At 39.5% G+C, this 25,470-nt stretch overlaps 1 protein-coding gene across 1 annotated transcript in view; it reads right to left on the minus strand.

Annotated features, from left to right (window-relative positions):
• Nucleotides 1-25,050, minus strand: part of Smad4 (SMAD family member 4) — a 57,563-nt gene extending 32,513 nt beyond the window's left edge. Inside the window, exons 1-4 of the mRNA XM_038329527.1 lie at nucleotides 24,920-25,050; nucleotides 8,395-8,770; nucleotides 6,379-6,553; nucleotides 5,730-5,759 (exon numbers count right to left, since the gene is read on the minus strand). Coding sequence (XP_038185455.1) covers nucleotides 5,730-5,759; nucleotides 6,379-6,553; nucleotides 8,395-8,643 — 454 coding nt within the window. The 5' untranslated portion in view covers nucleotides 8,644-8,770; nucleotides 24,920-25,050. The remainder of the gene's footprint in view (nucleotides 1-5,729; nucleotides 5,760-6,378; nucleotides 6,554-8,394; nucleotides 8,771-24,919) is intronic.
• Nucleotides 25,051-25,470: the final 420 nt, after the last annotated feature.

Here is a 25,470-nt window from a genome sequence, read left to right on the forward strand (position 1 = left end):
ATTCAATTTTTTTTGTTGAAGTGACTGAGATCCTTTAACTGATGGCATTACTAATACAAAAGGGAGCAGCTGTGAACGTGACAGCTGCATAGTTGACCGTGATATCACAAGAGTCAACTGCTGTGTACTTTAAATAGCTACGCCTCCCAAGGTTTCCTTTCCTTCACATGTCGACTAAACTTCCCCAAAGTTTGGAATGTGGATCGTTCAGCTTCTCAAATCACCACCTACTTTGCAATGGATCTTTTTCTCCATCTGCCTACAGCTTGTGTGTTTCCTCACTTCCAATAAACACCTTTCTACACCTGCCGATTCTGTCTGCTGGTATTGAGATTTCTCCACTGTCATCTATTGCATTTGATCTTTCCTGTCTTTTAATTCTTTAACTGCCAGAGAAAAAGAACAAGACACCTAGAGTGTCCTTTTTGAACCTCATCCTGGGATTTCTTCTGAGTATAACAACTCATCAAGAAAGAACATTAAGAAAAAGTTCGCAGTGCTGAGTTCCTCCGTCCCTCCATAGACACAGGCTATCTCTATCCCTTTCACTGAGTGAGTAAGAATCCTACCTCCCTGAGAAAACAAGGTGCCTGGGTGTACATCAAGAGAACATATTCATAGGCTCCCATGTTTAACCTTATCCTCAATGCCCTTGGAGACGACACTGCAGCCAGACTAACCTGAGACAATGAACCTCAAACTACACACCTCAGGAGTCTCTCATGATCACCAAGTCAGTCTAGGAGTACACACTCAATCACCCAGTCTGACGTGGTCACCAACGAGTCTCCTCAATCTCCCACAAGTTTGGCTCACTTGAAGCAATGGTGCAATTCTTGTGATAAGATATCAGTAAGTAGAACCGCTGTCTTCATATGTTAACCATTGAGTTAGCTGAACTTAAGAGCCAACTTCCAGACAAGGGATGCTTCATCCAAAATATCAAAACCATGGACCGGAAGGGTTAATCAATTTGTGTCTGATGTTGCCCAGCTGCTTGTTAAATATGAGCATATAAAGGTCATCCAGGACCTGCAACATCAACACTGGGTGCTGCAGAGATACATTTCCAAAAAACATAAACGTCCACCTCCAGGACTTATTTTGAGTGCATTAGAATAGCATGCAGCTATGGGTTTCAATAGTCCTGTTTTTTTTCTATTCCTAGTTATGCAGAGGCTACAGAGGCTGAATAGGAAGCCCCATGTCCTCATCAGGTGACAGGAGACCATTTTCAAGAAGAGCTAACACAAGTCTACCCCATTGTCAACCTAACACACAATCACATCTTCTTATGCCTAATTTCCAAATAAAAACAATAAGCAGGTCATAATTTTGCCTAACATGATATACTATCCCACTTACAACCAAATGCATTATAGACTTTAGGAAAGGTGACAATTTTTTGAAGGACATTTTTATAGTATCTCTAATATTAAGCACTGAAATATTATCTCAGCTGAGGAGAATGCAATCATCCTCTATTACAGGATACACTATAGGGTAAAGAAATAAGAGAAAAGAAAACACAAATACTGTACAAACATTCTTAAGAAAATATGACAGAAACACTCATGTCAATTATAAACTTCATTTCTACTACTGGTCACGCGGCCTTAGCTATTTTCAACTACCTTCCTCTACCTCTTTTCCTGGGGAAGTGATCCATACCTTCATTCCTGAAGGGTCTATATGCCCTTTGTCATTCTGCCTGTGAGTAGGTTGTTGTAATTTCCCATTGCTTTTAATCACAGAACATGGTAACAGCAAGAGACGCCCCCTAAAGGATCTTCTGCACTCCAGACATAAACCTGCTTACCTCCATTGTGGAGAAGCAATCCAGTTCCCCTTTGGTAGTCTGGATCAGTCATCCATCCTAACAACGTTATTCTTTTTTCTTCAGACGGTAGGTTTAAGGACACGAGAATGCAAAAGTGGCTAGGAGGAAGTCTGAGCTTACAGTTTGGTAGAATGTTTGTTTTATCCTCTGGCAGGAGCACTCCCCACTCTGGGTCCAAAATTTCTAAGTCAGCAGAACAGGACAGGAAGCAAAACTTTTCCTAGTGGATCACTAGGAGTGACAGTGAGAAGAACTATTCCCTTTCCCATCCCCTTAAGACCTGGACCCATGAATCCTGGCTATGGGAAAAACTATATCACATATTTGATGCTAATTCAAGATATGCTAATTTCTAGAGAACCCTGCCCCAGTCCTCTAGGCTACCGCCACCTAAATGGCACTGTAACCATGTCTCAAAAGACTGATCCATCCTTCTATCAGGCCAGCTACTTTAGGATGGTGGGAAACAAGGCAAGACAAATGGATTCCATGACCATTGTCACACTTAGCGAAGTGAGGTCCTTGGTCAGATGCAATAGTGTATGGAATAACATTATGGAAGATAAGACATTCTTTAAGTCCATGAATGGTAGTGTTGGCAGAAGCATTACAGGCTAGAAATAGAAATCCTTAACCAGAACAAATATACATTCCAGTAAGGACAAAGTTTTGTCCTTTCCATGAAACAATTCTGTTTCCCTAGACACATGAACTGTTATGAGTCAGAGTTCTCTAGAGAAAGAGAACTAACAGAATGACTGGAAAAAGAAGGATGTGTGTGTGTGTGTGTGTGTGTGCGTGTGCGTGTGCGTGGCTTTATTAGAGTAGCTTACAGGCTGTGGTCAAAAAGTCCAACAATGGCTGTCTTCCAAAGGAAAATCCAAGAATCTAGCGGGTGCTCAGCCATAAGGCTCAGTGAGTTAACTGGTCTTCAGTATACATGACTGAAATCCTGAGTGGCTGTAATACTAGTAAAGGAAAAACTTCCAGTGAGCGTGAGGGCAAACAAAGCAAAATCTTCCTTATTCCATGTTTTTTACAAATCTGTGGCCCAGGTTTAAGGTGACTCTTCCAACCTCAAGTGATATGGATTTAAGGCAGATTTTCCCACCTCAAATGAGCCAATTAACTGAAAGTCCCACAGGTGTGCCCAGCTGCTTGGGTTTTTAGAGAATTATAAATGTAGGCAAGTTGACAACTAATAGTCAGCACACATACCAAATTATATTTTTCCTTTCTGAATTTATATTCAACAAATTCATTTAGCAAAAAAAATGTACTGAGTATACATGTTCTACATATTGTTTTAACAAATGGGATATATCAATAAAAACAAATATGACTAATTTAATGGTGCCTCAGTTTTTGTAATGCTTTTCTGTTGTTTAATATTCCATAGCAAACCAACATTACTCTAACTCCTAGCTGAGCAAGTTCCTTGATCTCTAGGCTCATGTCTCCTAATCTAAGGAAGTGAACATAATCTCACCTACCACAGAAAGCATTAAGTGGACAATGACACAATACTCATTGTGGTAGCTTGAACAGGAATGGCCCCCATAGGCTCATATATTTGAATGTTTGGTCATTAGGGAGTGGCACTGCTTGAGAGGGATTAGGAGGTTCGGCCTTGTCAAACGAACTAAATGTGGCTTTATTAGAGGAAGTGTGTCACTGGAGTGGGCTTTGGGTTTCAAAATCTCAAGTCAGGCCAAGCGTCACTCTCTCTTCCTGCTGCTTTTGGGTCAGGATGTAGAACTCTAAGCTACTATGAATGCTTGCGTAGCGCTATGCTCCTCACCATGTGGATAATGAACTAAACCCCTGCAACTATAAGCAAGCTCCAATTAAAATGCTTTTTTTGAGTTGCCATGGTCACAGCGTCTCCTCATAGCAACAGAACACTAAGACAGCCATAAATCACTTAGCTCAGTACCTTATAAATGAGCATTCAAGAACTGTTAGCTATTTTAAAGCATATTTTAGAGTAGTCATAAGAATATAAAGTTTTTTTATGAGAGGTAAATAGTGAATTCTCCATAGGTGAAAAGGACTAAGCCTAAGCCACTAGGCACTCTGCCACTGCCACAGGCAAGTCATTTACCCGCTAGCAAGCCACTCTCTGCTAACTTTCTCTCCCCTCCAAAAGACTCTGAACTCTGACTGGAAAAAAAAAAAACATGTTTTTCTTAATATTCCTAAACCTTAGCACAGTACCAGGCAATAATAAACTCACTAAATATTTGAACAATGAATACATGGGTCGGTATGGTCACAGAGTTCCATGAAAGAGATGAGTTGTGCTGGACAATCACAAGGTCCCAACTGACAAGTGAAGGAAGGGTTCTGTTTTTCTCAACTTTTCATTACCTGCTCTACTATTATTGTTTTGTCCAATTCAAAAATGAAATCTTGTTTTCCAAGCAAATAAGCCAGGCAAGACGGTCTACAAAACTACCACTAGGGGGATCCACAAGGCTGACAATGGCCTTAGTGTCCCTGAAGAATATCAACTCCCACAACTCGGATGTGGAACCTCACAACTAATCCATATTGAAATTCTAAAATTATCACTACAGTTTCCTAAACCCTAATTTCCACTGAGTAAATGCATTAGATCGCAAAAACAATGGATGGAGGACGGTGACAACTGCTGGTGCTTGTTTACAGCACACCCGGTGCTGGCAGAGGCAGAGCTTCAGCAGCTCTACAGCTACCATCCCTAGACGACCACATTCCCGCTACTGCCAAGCAGCTCTCAGGAACCAGTAAGTCACAATAACAACACCCCTTTATTACCAGGCACAGTTGACAATGTAAAGTCATGTGGTGTTTCTGGCCTACCTCTGAGAGTCTAAAGAATGAAACACCATACTACTCCTGCCTGCAGAACAAGCATTCACTGCTTTAAGATAACAGTGGTTCTGTACCAGAGCATCTCCACAAAGTATAGATTTTTAAAGAGATTTTAGTTTAATAGGTCCTAAGTGATTAGAACTAAAGATTTAGAGAAGTCCATTTTTACCCCAAAATTAAAAGCAAGAGGATTTTCACACCTCAAAACATTTTAACCAAAAAAAAAAAAAAAACAAAACAAAACAAAAAAAACAAAACAAAAAAAACAAAAACAAATTTTAACCTTTGGTTTCACTGAAATACCTTTTCAAAATATTAATATGAATAATTTAAAAACATCATCAGTATTTTCATTCATGAAAGTAAATTAGGGTGAAATGAAGAAAAACTAAAATAGATATCTTGTAAGCTATGGTACACAATTCCAAATTACTACACACTATGGTCGCTGATACCCATTTACACTTGATTTTATTACAAAGAACTATTCCTTTAACAATTAAAAATCTGTTCAAACTGACCATTAATTAGACTCATGTCCTGGTGTATTCATCTATCACATTTAAAGAATTTTAACTCATGAGTGGCAGTTCAAACTCAGAGCCAAAGCCAATTTAAATCTAGTATTACAGGGCTCCAGAGATGGTTCAGCCGCTAAGAGCACTTAGATGACCCAGGTTCAATTCCCAGCACCCACAGAAGTAGCTCACAACTATTTGTAACTCTAATTTCAGGAGATTTGATATCCCTTCTGGTCTCACAGGCATCAGATACACAGATACACACACACACACACACACGGTAGATAGAAATACATGTAGGCAAAACACTCAGATGCATAAAATAAAAAAATTTAATAAGCCAAATTTTAAATGTTAATATATACCTCCCTACAAAATCTACATGTTCAGAGCAGCAACTTTTTTCTTGTTGGTGTTACTAGCTCCTACTCAAACCACTTGCTGTGAACAAAAAATAAATTAAGACATGATACAAGAAAATAGAAAAAAGTTAAAGGAAGCCAGTTACTTACCATTACTCTGCAGTGTTAATCCTGAGAGATCTTATTTTAGGGGAAAAAAATGAAACATAAATCATTACTATGAACATATCTTCCATTACATATAGAACATAAATGTAAGCCAGAGATTACCAAACTTCATGAGCCATTTCAATTTAAAAGTAGGGTAGATCTTAATTATATATATAATATATATTATATATAATTAGTATATATACTAATATATACATATACACTAATATATACATAAATTTATAAGTTTAAATTTATGTTTCCCATCTTATCTTCAACAACAATGTAAAAAGTAGGCAGAGTATCAATTTTATATACTCAATTCTAGAAATCAAAACCACAAGTTTAAGTATTTACATTTCATCTAAATTATCTGAATCTTTAGCCAAGCATAGTGGTGCATACCTCTAATTCCACTACTCAGGAGGTTGAAGTAGGAGATCAAGAGTTATCCTTGGCTACATAGCCAGCTCTAGGCCAGCCTGGGATGAGACCTTGTCTAAAATAAAATTTTAATTCTGATTCTTGAACTTTATTTGAAGTCTTAAGTAGTCCTCAAATACAAGCTTTAAACTAGGAAAATTAAAATACTGCTAGGATCTTTTCCCTTTATAGATTTATGAAGGTTCTGCAAAGACAGTCAACTTACCAATTCCAGGTGACACAACGCGTTCATAGTGATAGGGATTCACACAGACACTGTCACATTTTAAGTCAAATGCATACTGACAATATTTAACATGTTTTAATTCATTCTTGTGTAGATCAGGCCACCTCCATAGACGGGCATAGATCACATGAGGAAATCCTTTCCGACCAGCCACCTGAGAAAAGAAGCCATCATTTATTAAGTACCAGTTTTGTATTATACATTACACAAGGGATTTAAAAAATGTTCTTATTTAATCTTCAAATTCTACAAAGTCAGCATCTGTAATACTGTAAAACATACACATGGTTTTGCTTGTATTTTCTTTCATAAAACTAAAATCTTAGGCTTCTAAAAATGATATCCTCCTGAGTGTATCCATGTGCTTAAAAAAAAAAAGTATCTTTTTTTTTTTTTTGAGGTATTGAGCTAACTAAAGGCTACACTCACAAGTACCATTAGGATGGGGGCTGATCACAGAAAAGAGAGAGGCAGAATAGGGAAGCTGGAACTTTAGGCCCAACCCCCGTGGAAGGGAAAGGGGCTATTATGTAGAGTTGATCACAATCAACGACTAAAACCTAAAAGGGGAAAAAAAGAAAGACACAAAGAATGGGGTTTGGACACTTGGGATGGCTGAGCATGTGGAGGTCCTGGAGGTTGATCTACCTTCAGAGGGCATGGTGGTTTACCTTGCCTATGCAGCTCTCAATCTGTGGCCTCTGCAATACCCTTCATAATGATAAACAAGGTTCCCTCAGCCACGGGCTATGCTTGACTAAATTAACTGAACCATTGGTGGGACTGTGGGAACCCTTCATAGACAACGGAAAGAAGCACAGGTAAAACAACCAGACAGTTATGATTGGCATCTCCAAGTAGACCGTGTTAGAACTGAACTGAATTAGAGGATGCTCAGGCTACCTGCCCACGTGATTATTTACCAAGATAAAAGAAACCTTCACACCTTTGAAGGTCACAAAAGAGATAGGCTGGAGCATACTTATAGAAAGGAAAACTGGTTTGAGAGTCCCACTCCCCATCCCACCTCCACTGCCAATGTCAAATTATAACCATTCCTTCCTGAGAATCCAAAGCTCAAAATAACTAGAGCAAAGGAGCACACACCTGCAATCTCAGCACTCAGAAGCTGAGGTGGGGATAAAAAAACCCTCAAGTTCCAGGTTAGGCCAGCTACAATGAATAAATGACCTAGTCAGGATCATAGAGAGAATTTGAAATAGTGTTCAATTTCAAGACTTGCACTCAGGTTTTTAAAATGCAAAAACTATGAATTTGTCATAAACTATGCCTAAAATGTAGAAACAAAATTTTAAAAATCTAACATCACCTTTTTTTCTATACTTCATACAAATGATATTGCTTTACATGAAAAAAATGTGACCAGTGAATGTTTCATACCAACGGTAAATATAACATACCAAGATTACAGGAGTCCAACATATCAGTCTGACCATCTACAATACCAAAAGAGGTTGGCAGATAGGGAGAGTGTGAACTGTAATGATGAATACTAAAGAGCTAAGGTAGTTCTCAAAATACAGGGCTTCTCATTTATTTTTCAAATTTTCTTCACTGAATTACTTTGAGAATATAAAAAAATTTAAGATCCATCTTTTATGTATTCTTCCACGTATTCTCATCACACACACTGGCAACAGATGTACAGTATGCCAAGAGACAGAGCTATAGAACTCAAGAGGTGGTCCAGCATTAAGAATTACCTGATGCTCTATTATGAGGAGCAGAATTCAATCCCAGCATCTGGGGATGCTCTTTTCTGCCCTCTTCCAGTACCTGTACATACACATGTGCAAATACACAAGTAATAAAAAAAATTCTATAAATACATAAATACATAACATACAAATAATAATATACAAATAAATAAATATACAAAGAGATAAAGCTCACATTAAATTCGTAAGACCTTAAGAGGAAATCTAAAAACACCAATTACTCTGCTAGCAAAGACAGAAAGCTCTGCAGACCAACCTGAAGCCGTCCATCCAGTGTTCTCTGTATGGTGACACACTTGCTAGGATGAGCTCCATTTGTAGTTATAGCTGTTATTAAGGAATCCAATTCATCTTTTTTCTCTTTCAGCTTCTTTACCAAACTTTCAATCGCTCTTTTTGCAAACGTTTCGCTTTCTCCACCTTGTCTATGACACATCAAACTATGTACAATGCTCAGGCAGGCGTCATTACTTGTTGGTGTATTAGTTATAGACATATTGTCCATTTATTTAAGTTTTTTCTTTTAAATCAAACTCTCCAATTTCTGGAGTAATTCTGATCTTGTGAAGGCAGTGAAAACCAATAGCCAATGTTGCAAGAAGAGCTGTCAGACATCTGGTGAACAGGGTAATCTGAATGAGAGAGAGCGGGGAGAGAATATATTTCACAAGGTAGACACAATTACTTGGGGGAAAGAACTGTTTCACTTAAGTCAAAGGACTCAATATTCATAGTTCTAAAAAATGTTTAAAGTGTGAAACAGCTTAACTATAAAATGTAGCTAGTTTTGATATTCCAAAATCATTTTAAAAAAAATCAGGCTTTCTCATTAATGCAAAGGCACACTAAGACAAGTTTTACCAAACATACCATTACCCCAAATCTTCACTTAGTTATTTCTGCACCCTTTCTATTTTCTATGCCAGTGCTGCAATTTTGAGCCTTTTTAGAATTCATATAATCACTTCCTCTAAAGCAGTGGTTCTCAACCTTCCCAGTGCTGCGACCCTTTAATAGAGTTCCTTGTGTTGTGGTGACCCCCAAAAATAAAATTATTTTTACTGCTACTTCATAATTGTAATTGTGCTACTATTGTGAATTGTAATGTAAATATCTGATATGCAGGATATCTGATGTACAAACCCTGTGAAAGGGTCACTCAATCCAAAGGGGGTCATGACCCACAGATTGAGAACCACTCTCTGGAGTCATTTCTTAAACATCTTTCAATTTATATCCTCACATAAAGAAGAAAATTTATGTGTATCAATAGTCATCACTTATCCATATGTATAAATACAAATAAATAAAAAGATGGGGAAAGGTTTGTTCTTGTTTTGTTGTTTTCTGAGACAGGGTTTCTCTGTGTAACAGCCCTGGCTGTCCTGGAACTAGCTCTTGTAGACCAGGCTGGCCTCGACCTCACAAAGACCTGCCTGCTTCTGCCTCACAAGTGCTGAGATTAAAGGCATGTGCCACCACTGCTTGGCAGGTTTGTTTTGGAAACAAGGTTTTACTCTGCAACCCAGGCCGGCCTGGAACCCACAGCAATACCCCTACATCAGCCTCCCAAGTGCTGAGATCATACTCAGCTAATAAATAAATAGTCACTGAAGGTACACTTTTCGAATAATGAGTATTTGCACATGGGTGGATTGAATCAGAGACTGGAGGAGGATTCCAGTTAAACTAAGAAGTTGGGCAAAGAGTTACACTCTGAATCTGGAACTAAAAGGAGAACTCAAAGGACACAAGGCAATACGAAGTATGCAGCATACAGCATTCAGTATGGCGTACCTACTGTCTGAATCCTAAGACATTTGTTTTTAAAGGATATTATCCCAAAACACATTATACATTTGTCTGCATTTTCTCCTAATAATACACACCATAGGAAATGTAAGAAGGCAATGACAGAGGTAAGCCACTACAGTTCAAAGGCATGCAGGAGGTTAGGTAAAAGGACAGCTCACACCCATCTGAACTGGAAAACTATTATTTGTTTCCAGAAGTGGCACTTGCTACTAGACTGTGAACTTAAAAATGAAAAATGGCCATGTACTCAGTGTGCAAAGTCTTATTTTTAAGTAATGGTGATTTATTCATGGAGAAAAGAAAGAAGGGAAATGTAAAAGAAACTACTGTATGGTCAAAAAAGAAAAGGAAAACAAAACAGTAAGCATAAATCTTGGCTAGGCAGAGTAGTGAACACCTGCAAACCCAGGTACTTGGGAGACTGAGACAAGAAGATCATAAAATTCAATGACACACACGCACGCACGCACGCACACACACACACATCCCTCTTTCTTAAGGCTAGGATATAGCTGGGTAATAAAGTGTCTGCTTAGCATGTGAACATGTAAGAGTCAATCTTCAGACTGGAGGAAAGGGTACCCTCCATCTGACCTAATATCGCTCACTACCAGTTTATTCTTGTATTACAAGCATCTGTGGTACAGGTTTGGTGAATATGCCCCCAAAGACTCACATATTTGAATGCTTCATCCACGGAGTGAATTAGGAGGTATAATCTCAATGGAGAAAGTGTGTCACTGGGGGTGGACTTTGAGGTTTCAAAAGTCCATGTTATACACGGTCTCTCTCTGTCTAAAGAACAGGATGGCACTCTCAGCTACCCCTCCAGCTCTAAGAAGGCCACCATGCACCTGCTATGGTGATAATAGACTAGCCCTCTGAACCGGTAAGCCAGCTCCAACTGAATGCTCTTTATAAGAATTGCCATGGTCATAATGTCTCATGGCAGCAATAAGACACTGATTGAGGCACCTGTGGACTGAGACTGAACTAGCCATCCTCTCCATCATATACCCAATCCTAAAACAGGTTAAGTCCCACATACTGCCCAACAGGTGCAATCCTGAGTTTCACATGCTTAATTCATAGTATTTCCTCGACCTAAACATTTACCACCATTTTAGCCACTTAATAATTAGGCCCTAGGCTTCCTTTCAAATTATAGCCTAAGTTTGAATTGTCCTGAAGAGTTTCTTCCCCCTGCTACGTTGCCACCTTGCCTCTAGATTCCAAAGAATTACTTGGTTCCTCTCTCTCAAATTTAAGGTACACTTTTATTATTCTTTACATACTAAATTACAGTAATTTCACTATATTTGTCTCTCAGTTCTAGGAGTTCAAAAAATAACAATATAAATTTAGAAGGTCAAGAAAAAAAAAACAGTTTCACCTTAGAAATTCCCAACACCATGCAGTTCCTGAGTGTGGTGGTTTGAATAAGAATGACCCAACCAGACAGACTCTATGTTTGTATACTTGGTTCCCAAATGGTAGAACTGTTTGGTAAGGACCAGGAGGTATAACCTTGTTGGAGGAGGTGTGTCATTGGGGATGGGCCATGAAGTTTCCACTTTATGTTCTCCTGTCTGTGTCACAACTTCCCACCACCACCATCTTGTGGCTGTTGCCTGAACAAGTACATTCTCGGCTATTATGAGTGCTTTGTCTGCCTGCATACTTCTCACCATGATGGTCATGGTGAGAACTCCACCTGGAACTGCAGGCAAGTCCCCAATTAAATGCTTTCTTCTCTAAGCGGCTTTGGTCATGGTGCTTTGTCACAGCAGTAAAAAAGTAACTAAGACACTGACATATACCAAGTATCTATGGATCATCTAGACAATTTTTATTCTGTGGATCTGTCTTAAGACACATTTAAGCTTGCAAATAAGCTTATCTGTTTTCACAATTACTGAAAATTGTGCCAATGTATATTTCTCCACGATGTCAATATTAAAGGTCATCATTTATTAAACTTAGGCTACTTGGGGTCTGACAGTATTGCAAAGGCTGTCTTAATCATAAGTTTCTCTGAATACAGTAATGGCTGTTTTTAAGAAAACAGCCTTCTCATATCTTGGATTTTGTTGTATTTCTTGGATCATAAGGTTCTTAATTTAGAAGTTTCTTACAAGAAAACAATTATCAGCAGGGACATATAAATGTATTCCTATATTATACAGCTTTGGATTATGGAAATGTGATACACATGGGAAAATACTGACATGATATAAATAAAAACTGTATGTTCCAATTAAAGTTCTAGCAACATAAATAATCTCTTAAAATGGCCCCATCTATACAATGGGCAGTATCTGTCCTGCCCACTCTACAGACTACCCAAGTAATAAAATGCAACAATGTATAGGAAAGCAAAGTAGGAGCCATATTGACCAAGGCAGCACAGCTATGCTTGCAGTCTGGACACAGACTAACAGGTTAAGTATCAGAAAGTATGCTCAGACCAAAACTCTATCTCTAACAACCTAGGACACCTCCTTTGATATCTTGAAATTAAAAATATAATCTATACATTTTGAGAAATTCAACTCTATCCTAACTTTAGATAAAGGAAGAAAAGACTCACATAGTAAAATCTGCATTTTGATGTATAGTACACCAATGAGAAAATGCAAATATAGAAGTTAAGGGCCCAGAATGTAACTCAGCAGAATACTTTTATCATTGGTTAAACTCTGGAACCCAATTTTTTAAAAAGGAGTTAAGATGCTTGTACTTTATGCAGCCTCATAAACATGATGGCTGCATATCCAGACTTTTAAGACAAGTATTATGTTGGCACAGTTGGTAACAATGGTTTTTCTCAAATGGTGAACAAATAAAGCTCCAAAGGAAAAAAGCTTCAATTAAGAAAAATGTAATTGCTAGAAATGGACTAAATACTAATTATGTTTTCCTATGTGAGAGATGCTAAGATAACTCTTCACTGCCTGTTCAAGGATGCTGTTCCTTAGACCCCACCTGCAAGGACCTCTCACGGAAGTCTCTACAACAAAAACCAAGGACACTGGCTGGCTGGAGCGGTACACACCAATGAGTGGCCCCAGCTAAGACAGGAAACCACCTGCCCATAGTTCCTCAACTGTAAATTATGAACCTATCTGGGGGGGGGGGGCTGTAATTAAATATAAAGGTCACAAAAACAAGCAACAGTAGTAAGAAATTTCTGAACCCACAAAAAATAAGTAATAAACCCAAGGTGTTTCTGGTGGTGCGTCGTTCCCCATACTCAAAGTGACCTCACTGCAGCGATTCCAGATTTCTGTGTTATACACTATGGTGTTCTTACTGCAAGTCTCTAGTTCTTGCTAAAAGGTTTAATTACAGAGGACAAAATTTAAGGTTTTCCTACCAGCATTCTTCAGCATGTATCAAGTTAGTGTAACTTTGGATTATCTTATATTAGAATGTCTGATTTTAAGAACTGTCATTTGAGTGGCTGACCTGAATTTCATTTTCTTTTACTTGCTTAATGAATTTGGGTTTGGAATTAGAACTAAATTTCCAACAATTTTGAAATACTTCTTCCACCTTGTACTGTGTATGCATGGGATGTTCATGTAGTGTGTATGCACAGCATGTAATGTGTATACACAGGATGTAATGTGTATGCACGGGATATAGTGTGTATGCACGGGATGTACATATACTGTGTATGCATGGGATGTACTATGTATGCATGGGAAGCAGGGTTCTCAGCACTGATGATGACAAAATGAAAACCCTGACCAATTATGGAAAACACTGAAGATGTTCTATACCAGGCAGCATCGAATATTCAGCAAAGATTTCATTCTTTATGTAAAAATCAACAAATACATTCATCCTATTAGTGCTAATTTACTTTGATCTTCAATAAATGATAAAATTTTATCTACAGCAAAGAATTTTTAGATATTATTATACTTATTATCAGCAAATGTTTTACTTGAATACCTATTTTTTTATATGCTTATACATAAGTCAAATAAAAATGTCAGTAATACAAAAAGTTTAAAAAAACCTGACCTGGGCAACACAGCATGATTTCAACTCAGAAAATATTTTTAAGGCTATTTTTGTTTGTCTTTTTGTTTCGTTTTGGTTTCATTTGTTTTTTTTTTTTTTTTTTTTTTTTTTTTTTGGTTTTTCGAGACAGGGTTTCCCTGTAGTTCCTAGAGGCTGTCCTGGAACTAGCTCTTGTAGACCAGGCTGGCCTCGAACTCAGAGATCCGCCTGCCTCTGCCTCCCGAGTGCTGGGATTAAAGGCGTGCGCCACCACCGCCCGGCCTCATTTGGTTTTTAAGACAAATTTCTTTTAGTTGTCCTGGAAATCATTCTGCATACTAGGTTGGCCTTGAACTCAAGAGACTGGCCTGTCTCTGCCTCCTGAGGGCTGGAATCTACAGTTTGAGGCAGTGGTGAAATATGTATCTGTGTTGTATGAAGGCAATTTCTAAAGCATGTGTATGCATAACACATCTAGAAAACCCAAGCATATTACCAAACTATTAAGAACTAAAAAGAGGTAAAAAAAAAAAAAAAAAGTGAACGGAACAACACAGAAAGGTCCTATCTTGACATAATGTGTAAATCAAGTTAGGTTGGGCTGTGTCACATTTATAACCAACTCCCCAAATACCTACAGTTATAGGCTGATTTTGTTTAAGTTCTTCACTCATCACAGATCATCTGGCACTATCCACTGCTCCACTACTTTAGAGACTGACAGAAGAACTATCTTCCCATGTTAAGAAGAAGGAGCAAAGAGAAGACAGCTCACACATTATCTTTTAAAGGTTATTACTTATCCTTGCCTTTGATTGGCCAAATTCACATGGCCATACCTGTGGTTTCCAACAGGGAATTAGTCTCATAAGGGATGTTTGGCAATGTCTACAAAAATGTTTGGCTTCTGATCATCACACCCTAAATGTGCCTGATATCTGATATCAAAAGCCGAGCAGGGACAGGTCTGGTGAGTATTAGCTGGTAGTAATTTTTGATGAAAAGAGCAAAACTACCCAATCCAAAATGACAGGTGTCTGAGCTAAGACCCCTAGGCTACCACAAATTTCAAGGAGGGGGATAACAAAAAAGGACAAAGAGGCTAATTCTACCACATGCCAGGTGAGCCATCAGAATACTTGGTAGAACAGTGCAGTCTGCACACATCAAAATGGAATTGCAAGGCTAAATGGGAATGGGGGAACACAGGAATAGGGCAAAGAAATAAGTCAAATATTTTGTCTAGAGTAGGCTTATATTAGGAAAGAGGAGGAACGGCAGCAACAGACTGTAAAAAAAAAAGACTGTGTATGCAGGTCCATGGAAGCATCAGACCAGGTTTGGGAGGAGAGGCAAGAAGGAAGAAAGGAAACTGTATTACATATGTCAAGCATATAATTTTCTAGAAGTTATGTGTTTTGGTAAGTGATTATAAAACTAATACTTAGTATGAAAGTATTTTTTTTAAAGATCAAGAGGTTTGTTTTTTTTTTCCAGAGGAATGGTGCTAGCTTAGTGAGTTGGGACTAGGAAGAAATTCTAACATAAGCTTCACAATTGTTCAGGCTTATCTTCCTGTAACAAGCGGCAGTCCAGATGCTACACTGACGGCTGCAATACCTCTGAGGGTAGCTAGAGGACATCCAAAAGCATAAAGTATTACGAATGCAACCAATGCAACAAAAAGTATTTGTATAGTAACTTCTAGGGTGAACTATAAGAGACAATAGGGACATGTGCTTCTGCTTACTCAAATGCTTTTCATGAACTAGTATTAAATAACCTTAGTTTAAAAACTAGCATGTTTTGAAGCTAGGCATAATGAATCATACATATATGTAATCTCAGTATTTGGGACATTGAGGAAGAAGGATTGCCATAAATTCAAAGCCAGTCTGGGCTACAAAATAAGCTCTTATCTCCAAAATTAAATAAAAATTTTAAAAAAGAAACACCTTCTGTTTAGTAAGTTAAAGTTGTAGTTCAACATGGTGGTCCACACCTATAATCCTATCCCTCAGGAGTTAAAGGCAAAAGCACTGCAGTTCACAACCCAACCTGGGCTACACAGAGAGAACCTGTTTAAATACACTGTTTGAAAAGGATCAATAGAGCCGGGCGGTGGTGGCGCACGCCTTTAATCCCAGCACTAGGGAGGCAGAGGCAGGCGGATCTCTGTGAGTTCGAGACCAGCCTGGTCTACAAGAGCTAGCTCCAGGACAGGCTCTAAAGCTGCAGAGAAACCCTGTCTTGAAAAACCAAAAAAAAAAAAAAAAAAAAAAGAAAGAAAAAGAAAAGGATCAATAAATACTATAGCTGGCATCTACTTCATCTGCCAGCATATATTCTCCTTTTGCAACAACAGTCTGGTTTCCCAGGAAAAAATCTTATTTAGGCAGTCAAGACAATTCCCAGCCAGAGTCCATAGAACCAAACCCTGGCCACACTGTCACCCAAGAGATGAAAGAACCCTAGCCAGTGGCATAACTTCTGACAGACAATGGGGGGGGGGGGTATTACAAAAGAAACCGAGTCCTTGTGAAGGCTAGGGATGAGCTTCGTCGATAGACTGCCTGCCTAGCAAGATGCCCGGACCACATAAGCCAGGTATTGTAGCACGTGCCCAAAATCCTAACTCTGGCAAGCTGGAGACAAGTCACAAACCTGAAATCCATCTCTAAAAAATAGGAAGGGGAGTTCCTTTTATGCTGGACCTAAGCTGAAAATAATTAACCTGAGAATTTAACAGAAAAGAACAGGAAATCAAACCTAAAAGGCAATGCTGACAACACTGGTTGAGATTCTGAAACCAGCAATCTAGGGTCAAGTCAATGAAGTACCTGAATATTGACTGTTATATGTTTCTGAAAAACACTTACTGAACTTACTGAAACACTTACTGAAAAAAACTTAAAGAACTGAAAAAAAATTACATGAGTTACCATCTCAGATAAGCCCAAACATATTAATAATATATCCCATTGGTAATCTAGTAAAAATACAGAACTAGCTATTTTAAAACTAGGGGGCTGGAGAGATGGCTCAGTGGTTAAGAGCATTGCCTGCTCTTCCAAAGGTCCTGAGTTCAATTCCCAGCAACCACATGGTGGCTCACAACCATCTGAGATGAGGTCTGGTGCCCTCTTCTGACCTGCAGACATACACACAGACTGAATATTGTATACATAATAATAAATATTTAAAAAAAAAATAAAACTGTACCTGTCAAACTGTTTTCTGATTCCCTTTATTTATATATTTGACTATTTTCTGAAACTAATTTTAAAATATGGATTATATCAATATTTATCATATTACAAATTAAAACAAGTAAAACTTTAAGGAAATTTTAATTCACTTTCAACAGGCCTATTAATATTAACCTAAATAACTTTTATGAAAAATAACCTTTCCTAGAACAACACAAAAGTCAGTAAGAGTGACACTGCTCTACATCTGTGCAAGTTTCTTTACTGTCTGATTAACACAAGACAGCTGGACTCTCCTACTTTCCTTAGCATTCAATCTGCTGGAGATCTGAAAGTACAGGAAGGAAATGTGACACAGAAATCTGTATAGTTGGAAAGAATATTTTAACAGTCTTCTCAGATAATAATGGGTACTCACCTTTTATTCAATGCCAAAACGCAACAAATGGAGACTAGTGCAGGTTACTAAGTTGAATCTAAATTCCAGGTTTGTTGCATAAAAATCCACTGGGCTGGGGTTAGGGAGGTAGCTCAGTCACTAACAAGCATGAGGACATGAGTTTGAGCCCCAAACCCATACAAAAAAAAAAACCCCAAAAAAACCAAAAAACAAACAACAACAACAACAACAACAAAAAAAAAAAAGCTGGGCATGGTAGCCATGCTTCTAACTCAATGTTGGGAAGTAAAAACAGACAGATCTCTGGAGCATACAATACACAGCAGCACCTGCACATGAGCGCGTGCACGCACATACAAATCTATCTACATCTTTCTCTGGAAAAAATTTATAACATTAAGAATTGATCATTTAGGAAAAAACACGTTTGGTGAGTTATTCCTATTTTCCAAATGCTGAAGCAGTTATCTTCTTGTCTCCGTCTCCCACATGCTAAGATTACAGGCACAACACCATGTTCAGGTAGAACACATGTATTTAAAAGAAAAGATTGATGGGGCTGGAGAGATGGCTCAGTGGTTAAGAGCACTGACTGCTCTTCCAAAGGATCTGGGTTCAATTCCCAGCATCCACATGGCAGCTCACAACTCTCTGTGACGATCCAGTCGCAGGGGATCTGACACCTTCACACCAATGCACATTAAATAAACCATAAAAAATACAAAAAAAAAAAAAAAAAAGAGATTCATTCCTTGAAAATCACCAACAATCTCACCAGAAACACATACTGGGAAACTAGCAAATTCATGCTGACTGACTCTGGTTTTCCAAAACCCTAACTTCCATTTGAAAGATTCGACTTTTTATCACTGACAAATAAGTTACTTTCCTTTAAGTGGCGGGTTCATTTCACTCATTTTCACCAAATACGTAGGTCTAAATGACAGGCGTGTAGCTACAGGCATTCTGCGAGGTGAAAATAAAAATGACACCACATTTCAAAAGCAGCTCAGTCACATAAGTGGTTTTCCTAGACACGAGCAGTTCACCTGAACATGCAAAAATGCTTCGTACACACTTCGCATTTAATCACACAAAATAAAGACTATTTAAAAGCGACCACTGGCTGGGCAGTGGTGGCACACGCCTTTAATCCCAGCACTTAGAAGGCAGAGGCAGGTAGATTTCTATGAGTTTGAGGCCACCCTGGTCTACAGAGCTTGTCCCAGGCCAGGCTCCAAAGCTTCAGAGAAACCCTGTCTTGAAAAAACTGAAAAAAACAAAACAAAACAAAACACACAAAAAACTGTTTACTTAGACCCTCACCAAGGGCACTCTTAAGTGAAACTGGAGTTTTCTTTCAAATGCTGAACATATATCTGGATGTGAAAAACACAAAGACACTGTCTTAATTAATACATGCCAAGGAGTCACCAGTCTGTACCACAGCACAACTGGACATAGGGAAAGAACAAATAATGTCTCCCCCTACAATGAAAATTATTTTGAGCTCATGACCTCTTTAATAAAAGGACTGTGGGGATCCCAGAAGTCCATAGAGCATATTTTGGGAACCACCGTTTCAAAAGGTTAGAAAGGAAGTTGAATTTTAATACCTGGCCACTGGGAAGAGGACTGTATTGGAATTCCACGGGAGCATGGGAGCGCAAAGTAGCTCCAGTATGTGAAGGCTAACCTTTAAAAGTATAAGTCTGAAATGCTATCGATTCCACAAAGCACTGGTTTAATTTACAGATTACCAAAAATACAGAAAATAAATTAAAGTACCATGAATACACCTAATTGAAAAGTCTAATAACAAAGTGGGTTTTTAATATAATTATCAGCATCATTTCAATACCTACATCCATAAAATTATTCTTTCAACTACGTTTATTGTTTTTGTTTTTGGGTTTTTTTTTGTTTGTTTGTTTGTTTGAAAAAGAATTTCACTATGCAGCCTTGGCTGGCCTGAAACTCAGAGCTACCCGCCTCCTGCCTCTCAAATGCTGATTTTCAAGACTGCCACCATGCCAGTCTTCAACTGATCTTAACAGGGTCTTTAACGCATTTAGTGTCCTAACAATTCCTAGCTTCTCTCAGCTCATTACGCTTTGTCAATCTTTCCCCCCAAATGATTAACTGATACAATGACTGTCCACCATATTACCTTCTCTAGAGTTAACTAGTCAGCCAATTACCACTAATAAATACCCTTAATTCAGTTCCAAATTTATGACTATATTTTGAAGCAAGGTGTGGGGCACAAATGTGTAATCCACGAGACTGAGGGAAGATGTCCTGAAATTGAAGGCTACATGACAAGGCCTTGTCTGAAAACACACACATGCACACAAATATGTAAGCACAAGCACATGTATATATACACATTTAATCTGAGAAAGTCCAAACTGTATAGATTCATCCATATGTATAGAAATCATACTATTAGGAGAGCAATTATTTATCAGTAATCCTTTCTGTTTAATCATAAGAACTCCATTCAAAACATGTAAATTAGGATTTGATAGGTTCTAAATAAAACACTCCAAAGTACTGATGGTCAAAAGGTATAAACAAATACAGAAATAATAGGCAGTATAAATAACCAAAAACAGGGCTTTTTTCCCTATAGTTACTCCCATGCCTCCTTCATTCTATTCCCATCCTGAATTGAATGTGTGTGTGTGTGTGTGTGTGTGTGTGTGTGATGTGCGTGCGCACACGCTACAGTTAGAGAACAAAACAGTTTTACTTTTATAAATAGTTCTTCCAAAGACAAGAGATGCAGCTAACTTTACAGCCCAGCTCTGGAGCAATTTCAGGAGGAGTACCTAAGTAGAGGGGCTGGGGAGCTCCGTGGCACAGCACTAGTCTAATTAACCAAACTGAGGCCCTAAATTCATCACCAGCGCAGGGAAAATTAGGAAAAAGATAACATGTGTGACCAAATGATCTCTCTACAGAACTGCCAACTAGTTGGGCTAGTTGAGCAACTTTCTCACAATGCAAAAGTTAAACCAAACCCCCAACTGTACAGGTTTAATCAATGCAACTTTCCTCTTTAGGCCCAGAGAAGTCATGGTTAGAAAACTGTATCGATTCCAAGCACATTAACCCCTGAAGATGACTAAATTCCAGGGCTGAAGAAATGGTTACCCAGTTAAGAGAACGTACTGTTTCTTCTAGCACCCACTCTGGGCATGTGGTCTTAGTCACCTACAGAGAAGTACACACATATGTGTATAGTTAAAAATTATTAAGGGGGCTGGAGATGTGGCCCAGCAGTTAAAAGCACTGGTTGTTCTTCCAGAGGACCTAGATTAAATTCCCAGCACCCAGACAGTGACTCACCACCATCTGTAACTCCCATTTCGGAAGATCTAGTACCCTCTTCTTGGCCTCCACAGACACCAGGTATGCAAGTGGTGCTGGCATGGAAGTAGGTAAAACACCCATACATAGAAATATATTTTATAATTAATAAAAATAAATATTTAAAAAAGAAATAAAATTTCATTGGGTGTTTAGATGCTAATTTAGAGACCAATTTCATGATCATAAGAAATGTAGCTTCTTAAAACTTGTCACTAAACAATATAAATAAACTGAAAAAAATAAAACTGGGGGACAGAAAGAAGGGGGTTGGGAAGAGGAAGGCAGAGATTTAAAAGCAAAACAAACGTGGCAATACCTTCAAAAGACACATTAAATTAAATGTGCAATGGACCTTCTGCATGAATGTATCACTGCACTACAAAGAACGTAAAGCAGAACTGAGTATGGGATCACAGGCCTGTAACCATACTGCTCAGTATGGGGGGGGGGGCGCGGGCGGGCGAAGGGGGTTAACCAAAGTTCAAGGTCAGCCATATGTACATAGTGAGACCCTGTCCCCAAAACAAACAAAAATGAGAGGGGGAGTTAAAATCAACAATGAAACAGGTTAAAAGGACCCTAAGGTTCAACTACTGCATTTTTCTGAGCTGGCTACACAGACCAGCACAAACCAAAACTTCTGTGGTATTAGTCAGGCATCAATGTTTCGTAAAGCTCTCCAAGAAATCTCAATGTTCAAGTAAGACTGAAAATCACTGTCCCAATCCTTGGGATTAAAAAAAGCAGTGAAAAGAGATAGGAGGGCACAGCGCGGTGGCAAGACACTTGCCCCGCACTCATGAGGTCTAAGCTCTACCCCCACAACAGTGGAGGCCTAGAGCAATAAGTTTTCCAAACTGGGAAAAAGAGAATCTTATTTAAGGTATGAATTGTATTGAAAGAGATTTAGAATCAGCTTCAAATACAATCATCTCTAGTAACTGTCTGACCTATGGACTTTATCAATTATTACACTAAGCATCTGATCACCTACCATTCCAGTTTTACAGAAGTAAGTACCACCTAGTCCTTAACCATCCTAGTCCTCATTCACTTCCATATCGAAAATAAATCTTCCTTGATGCCAATTACACCATGTAACAGTGTCAAGGTGACACAATCTAAAATACCTTGTTTCTGAGAAGCTGATATTCAGCCAAAATTTCCATTACCAAAATTACACAATTTAAAATACAAGGGAAAAACTCCAACAATTCTAAATATGACTCATTAGCATAAGCTGAGGATATTAAGATGCCCACAGCATCATAACCAAAGTAGCTCATATGCACAGTATCTATACATATTTATCAGTTATCTGAAGTTTCATCTTAAACAAGTGAATCGTCATTTAACTAATGAACAAAAACAAAACAAAAAAATCTAAATAATTTGAGAAAGCTATACTGAATGTGACATTCTAGTCTAAGACCCTTAACTTTCACTTAGCACAGAAAACAATGAAACCATTTAGTCAGCTTAGTTTTATACATGATTAAGGGTTCACCTGAGTCACTCTTCCTCATGGCTTGAACAAAATACAGTGGAAGGTGGGAGGTATACAACCATACAATGAAGCACTGAAAAAGTTATTACAAGATGTTTAAAGAGCTATCCACTCTGGAAGAATGAGAAATGAAAAGAAAAACAAAAACCTTGGCATTAACTAGATGGGGACAAAACAGAACTGAAATAAATTAATATTTTAACACCAGAAAAAGAATGTATGTTCACACCAAAAGAGGCAAAATTTTCAACAAGCCCAAATATGCAATTAACTCTATAGAGTTAATTGCCCTAGTAGTGACCCCAGTCAAGAACAGCTCAATTAGAATAGTGAATGTCAATATTACTATAACTCTGGCTCAATCAGGAAGATAAATAGGTTCTAAATGAGCTGGGGTGTGACAGGGCTACATAAATTAGTTTAATACTTCTTAATTCTCTCTCTCTCTCTCTCTCTCTCTCTCTCTCTCTCTCTCTCTCTCTCTCTCTCTCTCTCTCTCTCTCTCCCTCTCTCTGTGTGTGTGTGTAAGCAAAGGGGAATTCAGATACAAAATTCACCAACAGAAATACTTCAACTAACATATAGAATAAACAAAACAGTGACTTTGGAAAAAACAAGATCCTAACCCAGTATAAGCAGAACTGTTTCAAGGGCAAAGCCATAGGAAAGTGCAGGTCCATATAGAACATATTCCAAACTACTTTCACTGACTTGCTTAGTACAAATTTTCATTTACTCTGAAAACACAATTTTAATTCTTCCCCCAACTTAAGATTTCCAACAGAAGCATTTAATCAGAACTATGAATTACTTTTCAAACAAACAAACAAAAGTACATATAATACGTCTTTAAGGCAAACTCACTCAAAAGCCTAGAAAGCAAAGTCACTTATATTACTGCAGTCAACATTGTTAATTCTCTTCAGAAAGGTTTCGTTTAAATTCCAGCAATTTAAGCCTACGAAATTCATCACATCAAGATCTGAAGCTACTTGGAGTCGTGGGTATTAGTTCACCGAAGAAAACAGAAGCCTGGGCCTGGGGCACCTTGTCCCAGTCCTGTACTCCAGCACTTGAGAGACCGAAAAGGATGGTGAGGAGAGTACGAAGCCATGCAAACTCTTGACAGTATTAAGGATGAAGCATTAGGGAGAAACTGTATTCTTAAAATTAGTATACCAATCATTTTCACCTCGAAATAGCATGTACTAATCCTATCAGGTCTTTCCAATACAGACAAAAGCCCCCAATACTAGAGCAAAGTTACTTTAGAACATCCTAAGCTACGTTTCAACTGCAAATACTTCAGGTCCTAAAGACAAGGTCAATCAGGAGACCTATAATAATAATAATAATAATAATAATTCAAATGCAGTGCTTAAAATCTAACTACTTTGTGGAATTTATACATTTCCGTACTTTCAAGTAAGATTCCACACGGTTTTGCCTTTCAGCATAAAATCCTGAACTTAATTCTTAAAACGTTCAAATAATCAAGATGCTACTTTGAGGAAAAGGACGCTAAATCCGGCAGAAGTCAAAGATGGTTTAAAAAAATTACCCGAGATTACAAGCCTGCAGAACACGAATTCAGGGCGTTTTCAATAACTCCTCTTTTATCTTGATACTTTATTTCTAAGGAAGTGACAATCCCACCTTAAATTTCTTAAATTATCAAAACCTGATGGCACTTTAAAAAGTAATTTAAAAATGAATTACCTAGAAAAAAAATCAACTTTAAAAATTTTAAAGTTTACTCCAGCTTTCGTGGGGGTAGTTGGGAGGAGCTATCAATCAACAGGGCTTTTTAAAGCCTCCCTCCTCGCAAAGGAACCTTTCAAGTTAACTAAACACGCCCATGTCTTTGAAAAATCTGGCTTGAGAAATCATAACAGCAGTTTGGGGTGCTGAAGCCAACGCCCTCCACCCTCCACCAATTTCACGCTCTGTGCATGTAGCCCTAACAATAAAATAAACTACGCCTTTTATTAGAAGACACGTTTTATTAGGGGAGGGAGGTGGTGCAGTTAGGCGCTAAGAATGTTTCCCGCAAGCCGCCATCACCCACAATACCCAAAAAGTAAACAAATCAAAGCTACAAGCGTAAACTGAAAGGACACAACCAGGAAGAGAAAGTGGGGATAAAGAGAAGAAAAAAAAAACCAAACACTTGCTGCTGGGGGGGGGGGGGGGGGAGGACTGACGGAACCGGGGCACCCCGAACACAACGCACTCCCGAGCTGCCCGACGCCACGGCCCGGGCCGCGGCCAAACTCCTCCCGAACAACAAAGAGCGGCGGCGCGAACAGTGCTCGACTTCCAGGGACTGCGCGCCTCACCGCGAGTGGAGTTGGGGCCCTGGGACCCATGGGCGAGCACGCGGAGCTGGGGCGCGCGGGGGACGACCCACCCGAGCCTCGCCGGGCCCGCGGGAGCCCCAGGGGACGACCCGCGCGTTTACCTGGGCTCCGCACCGCCGAGCCGTAGCTTCCCGGGTCCCGCCCGCGGCGTCCGGGCCCAGGCGGCCCCTCTTCCCCGCCGCGCGCGCCGCGGACTGCGCGGGCCGGGCCGCTGGAGCTCCGGAGCCGCCCCGCCGCGGGGGGCCTCGCTCGCGGGCCGCCGGCTCCCGTCACGCGTTCCCGCCCCCCGGGGGACGGCCGCGGAGCCGAGCGCGACGCGGGAAGGGCCTCCCGAGGACGGCCGGACCGACGGACGGAAGGCGGGCGGGCGGGCGGGCACACGTACGGGCTCCGCCACCCGAGCCGCTCCGTTACCGCAGCGGCGACGACGACCAGGGCCGTGTTGTTGCTGCCAACTTGTCGGAAGGACACTGAGCATGCGCGCGCGGGGACCACATCCGGGTAATTTCAGGGTTTGGCCCTTTTCCCCCCCGCAGTGCTCCTTTCTCCCGGCTGCCCCCGCCTCCCGCCCAGATCCGGGAGGGTCCCAGTGCGCAGGCGCCCGCAGTAGCGGGCTGCGCGCAGCCCTAGTCCCGGCAGGGCCGGCCCAGGC

Source organism: Arvicola amphibius, chromosome 5 (assembly GCF_903992535.2).
Source record: "Arvicola amphibius chromosome 5, mArvAmp1.2, whole genome shotgun sequence".
Lineage (NCBI taxonomy): Eukaryota > Metazoa > Chordata > Mammalia > Rodentia > Cricetidae > Arvicola > Arvicola amphibius.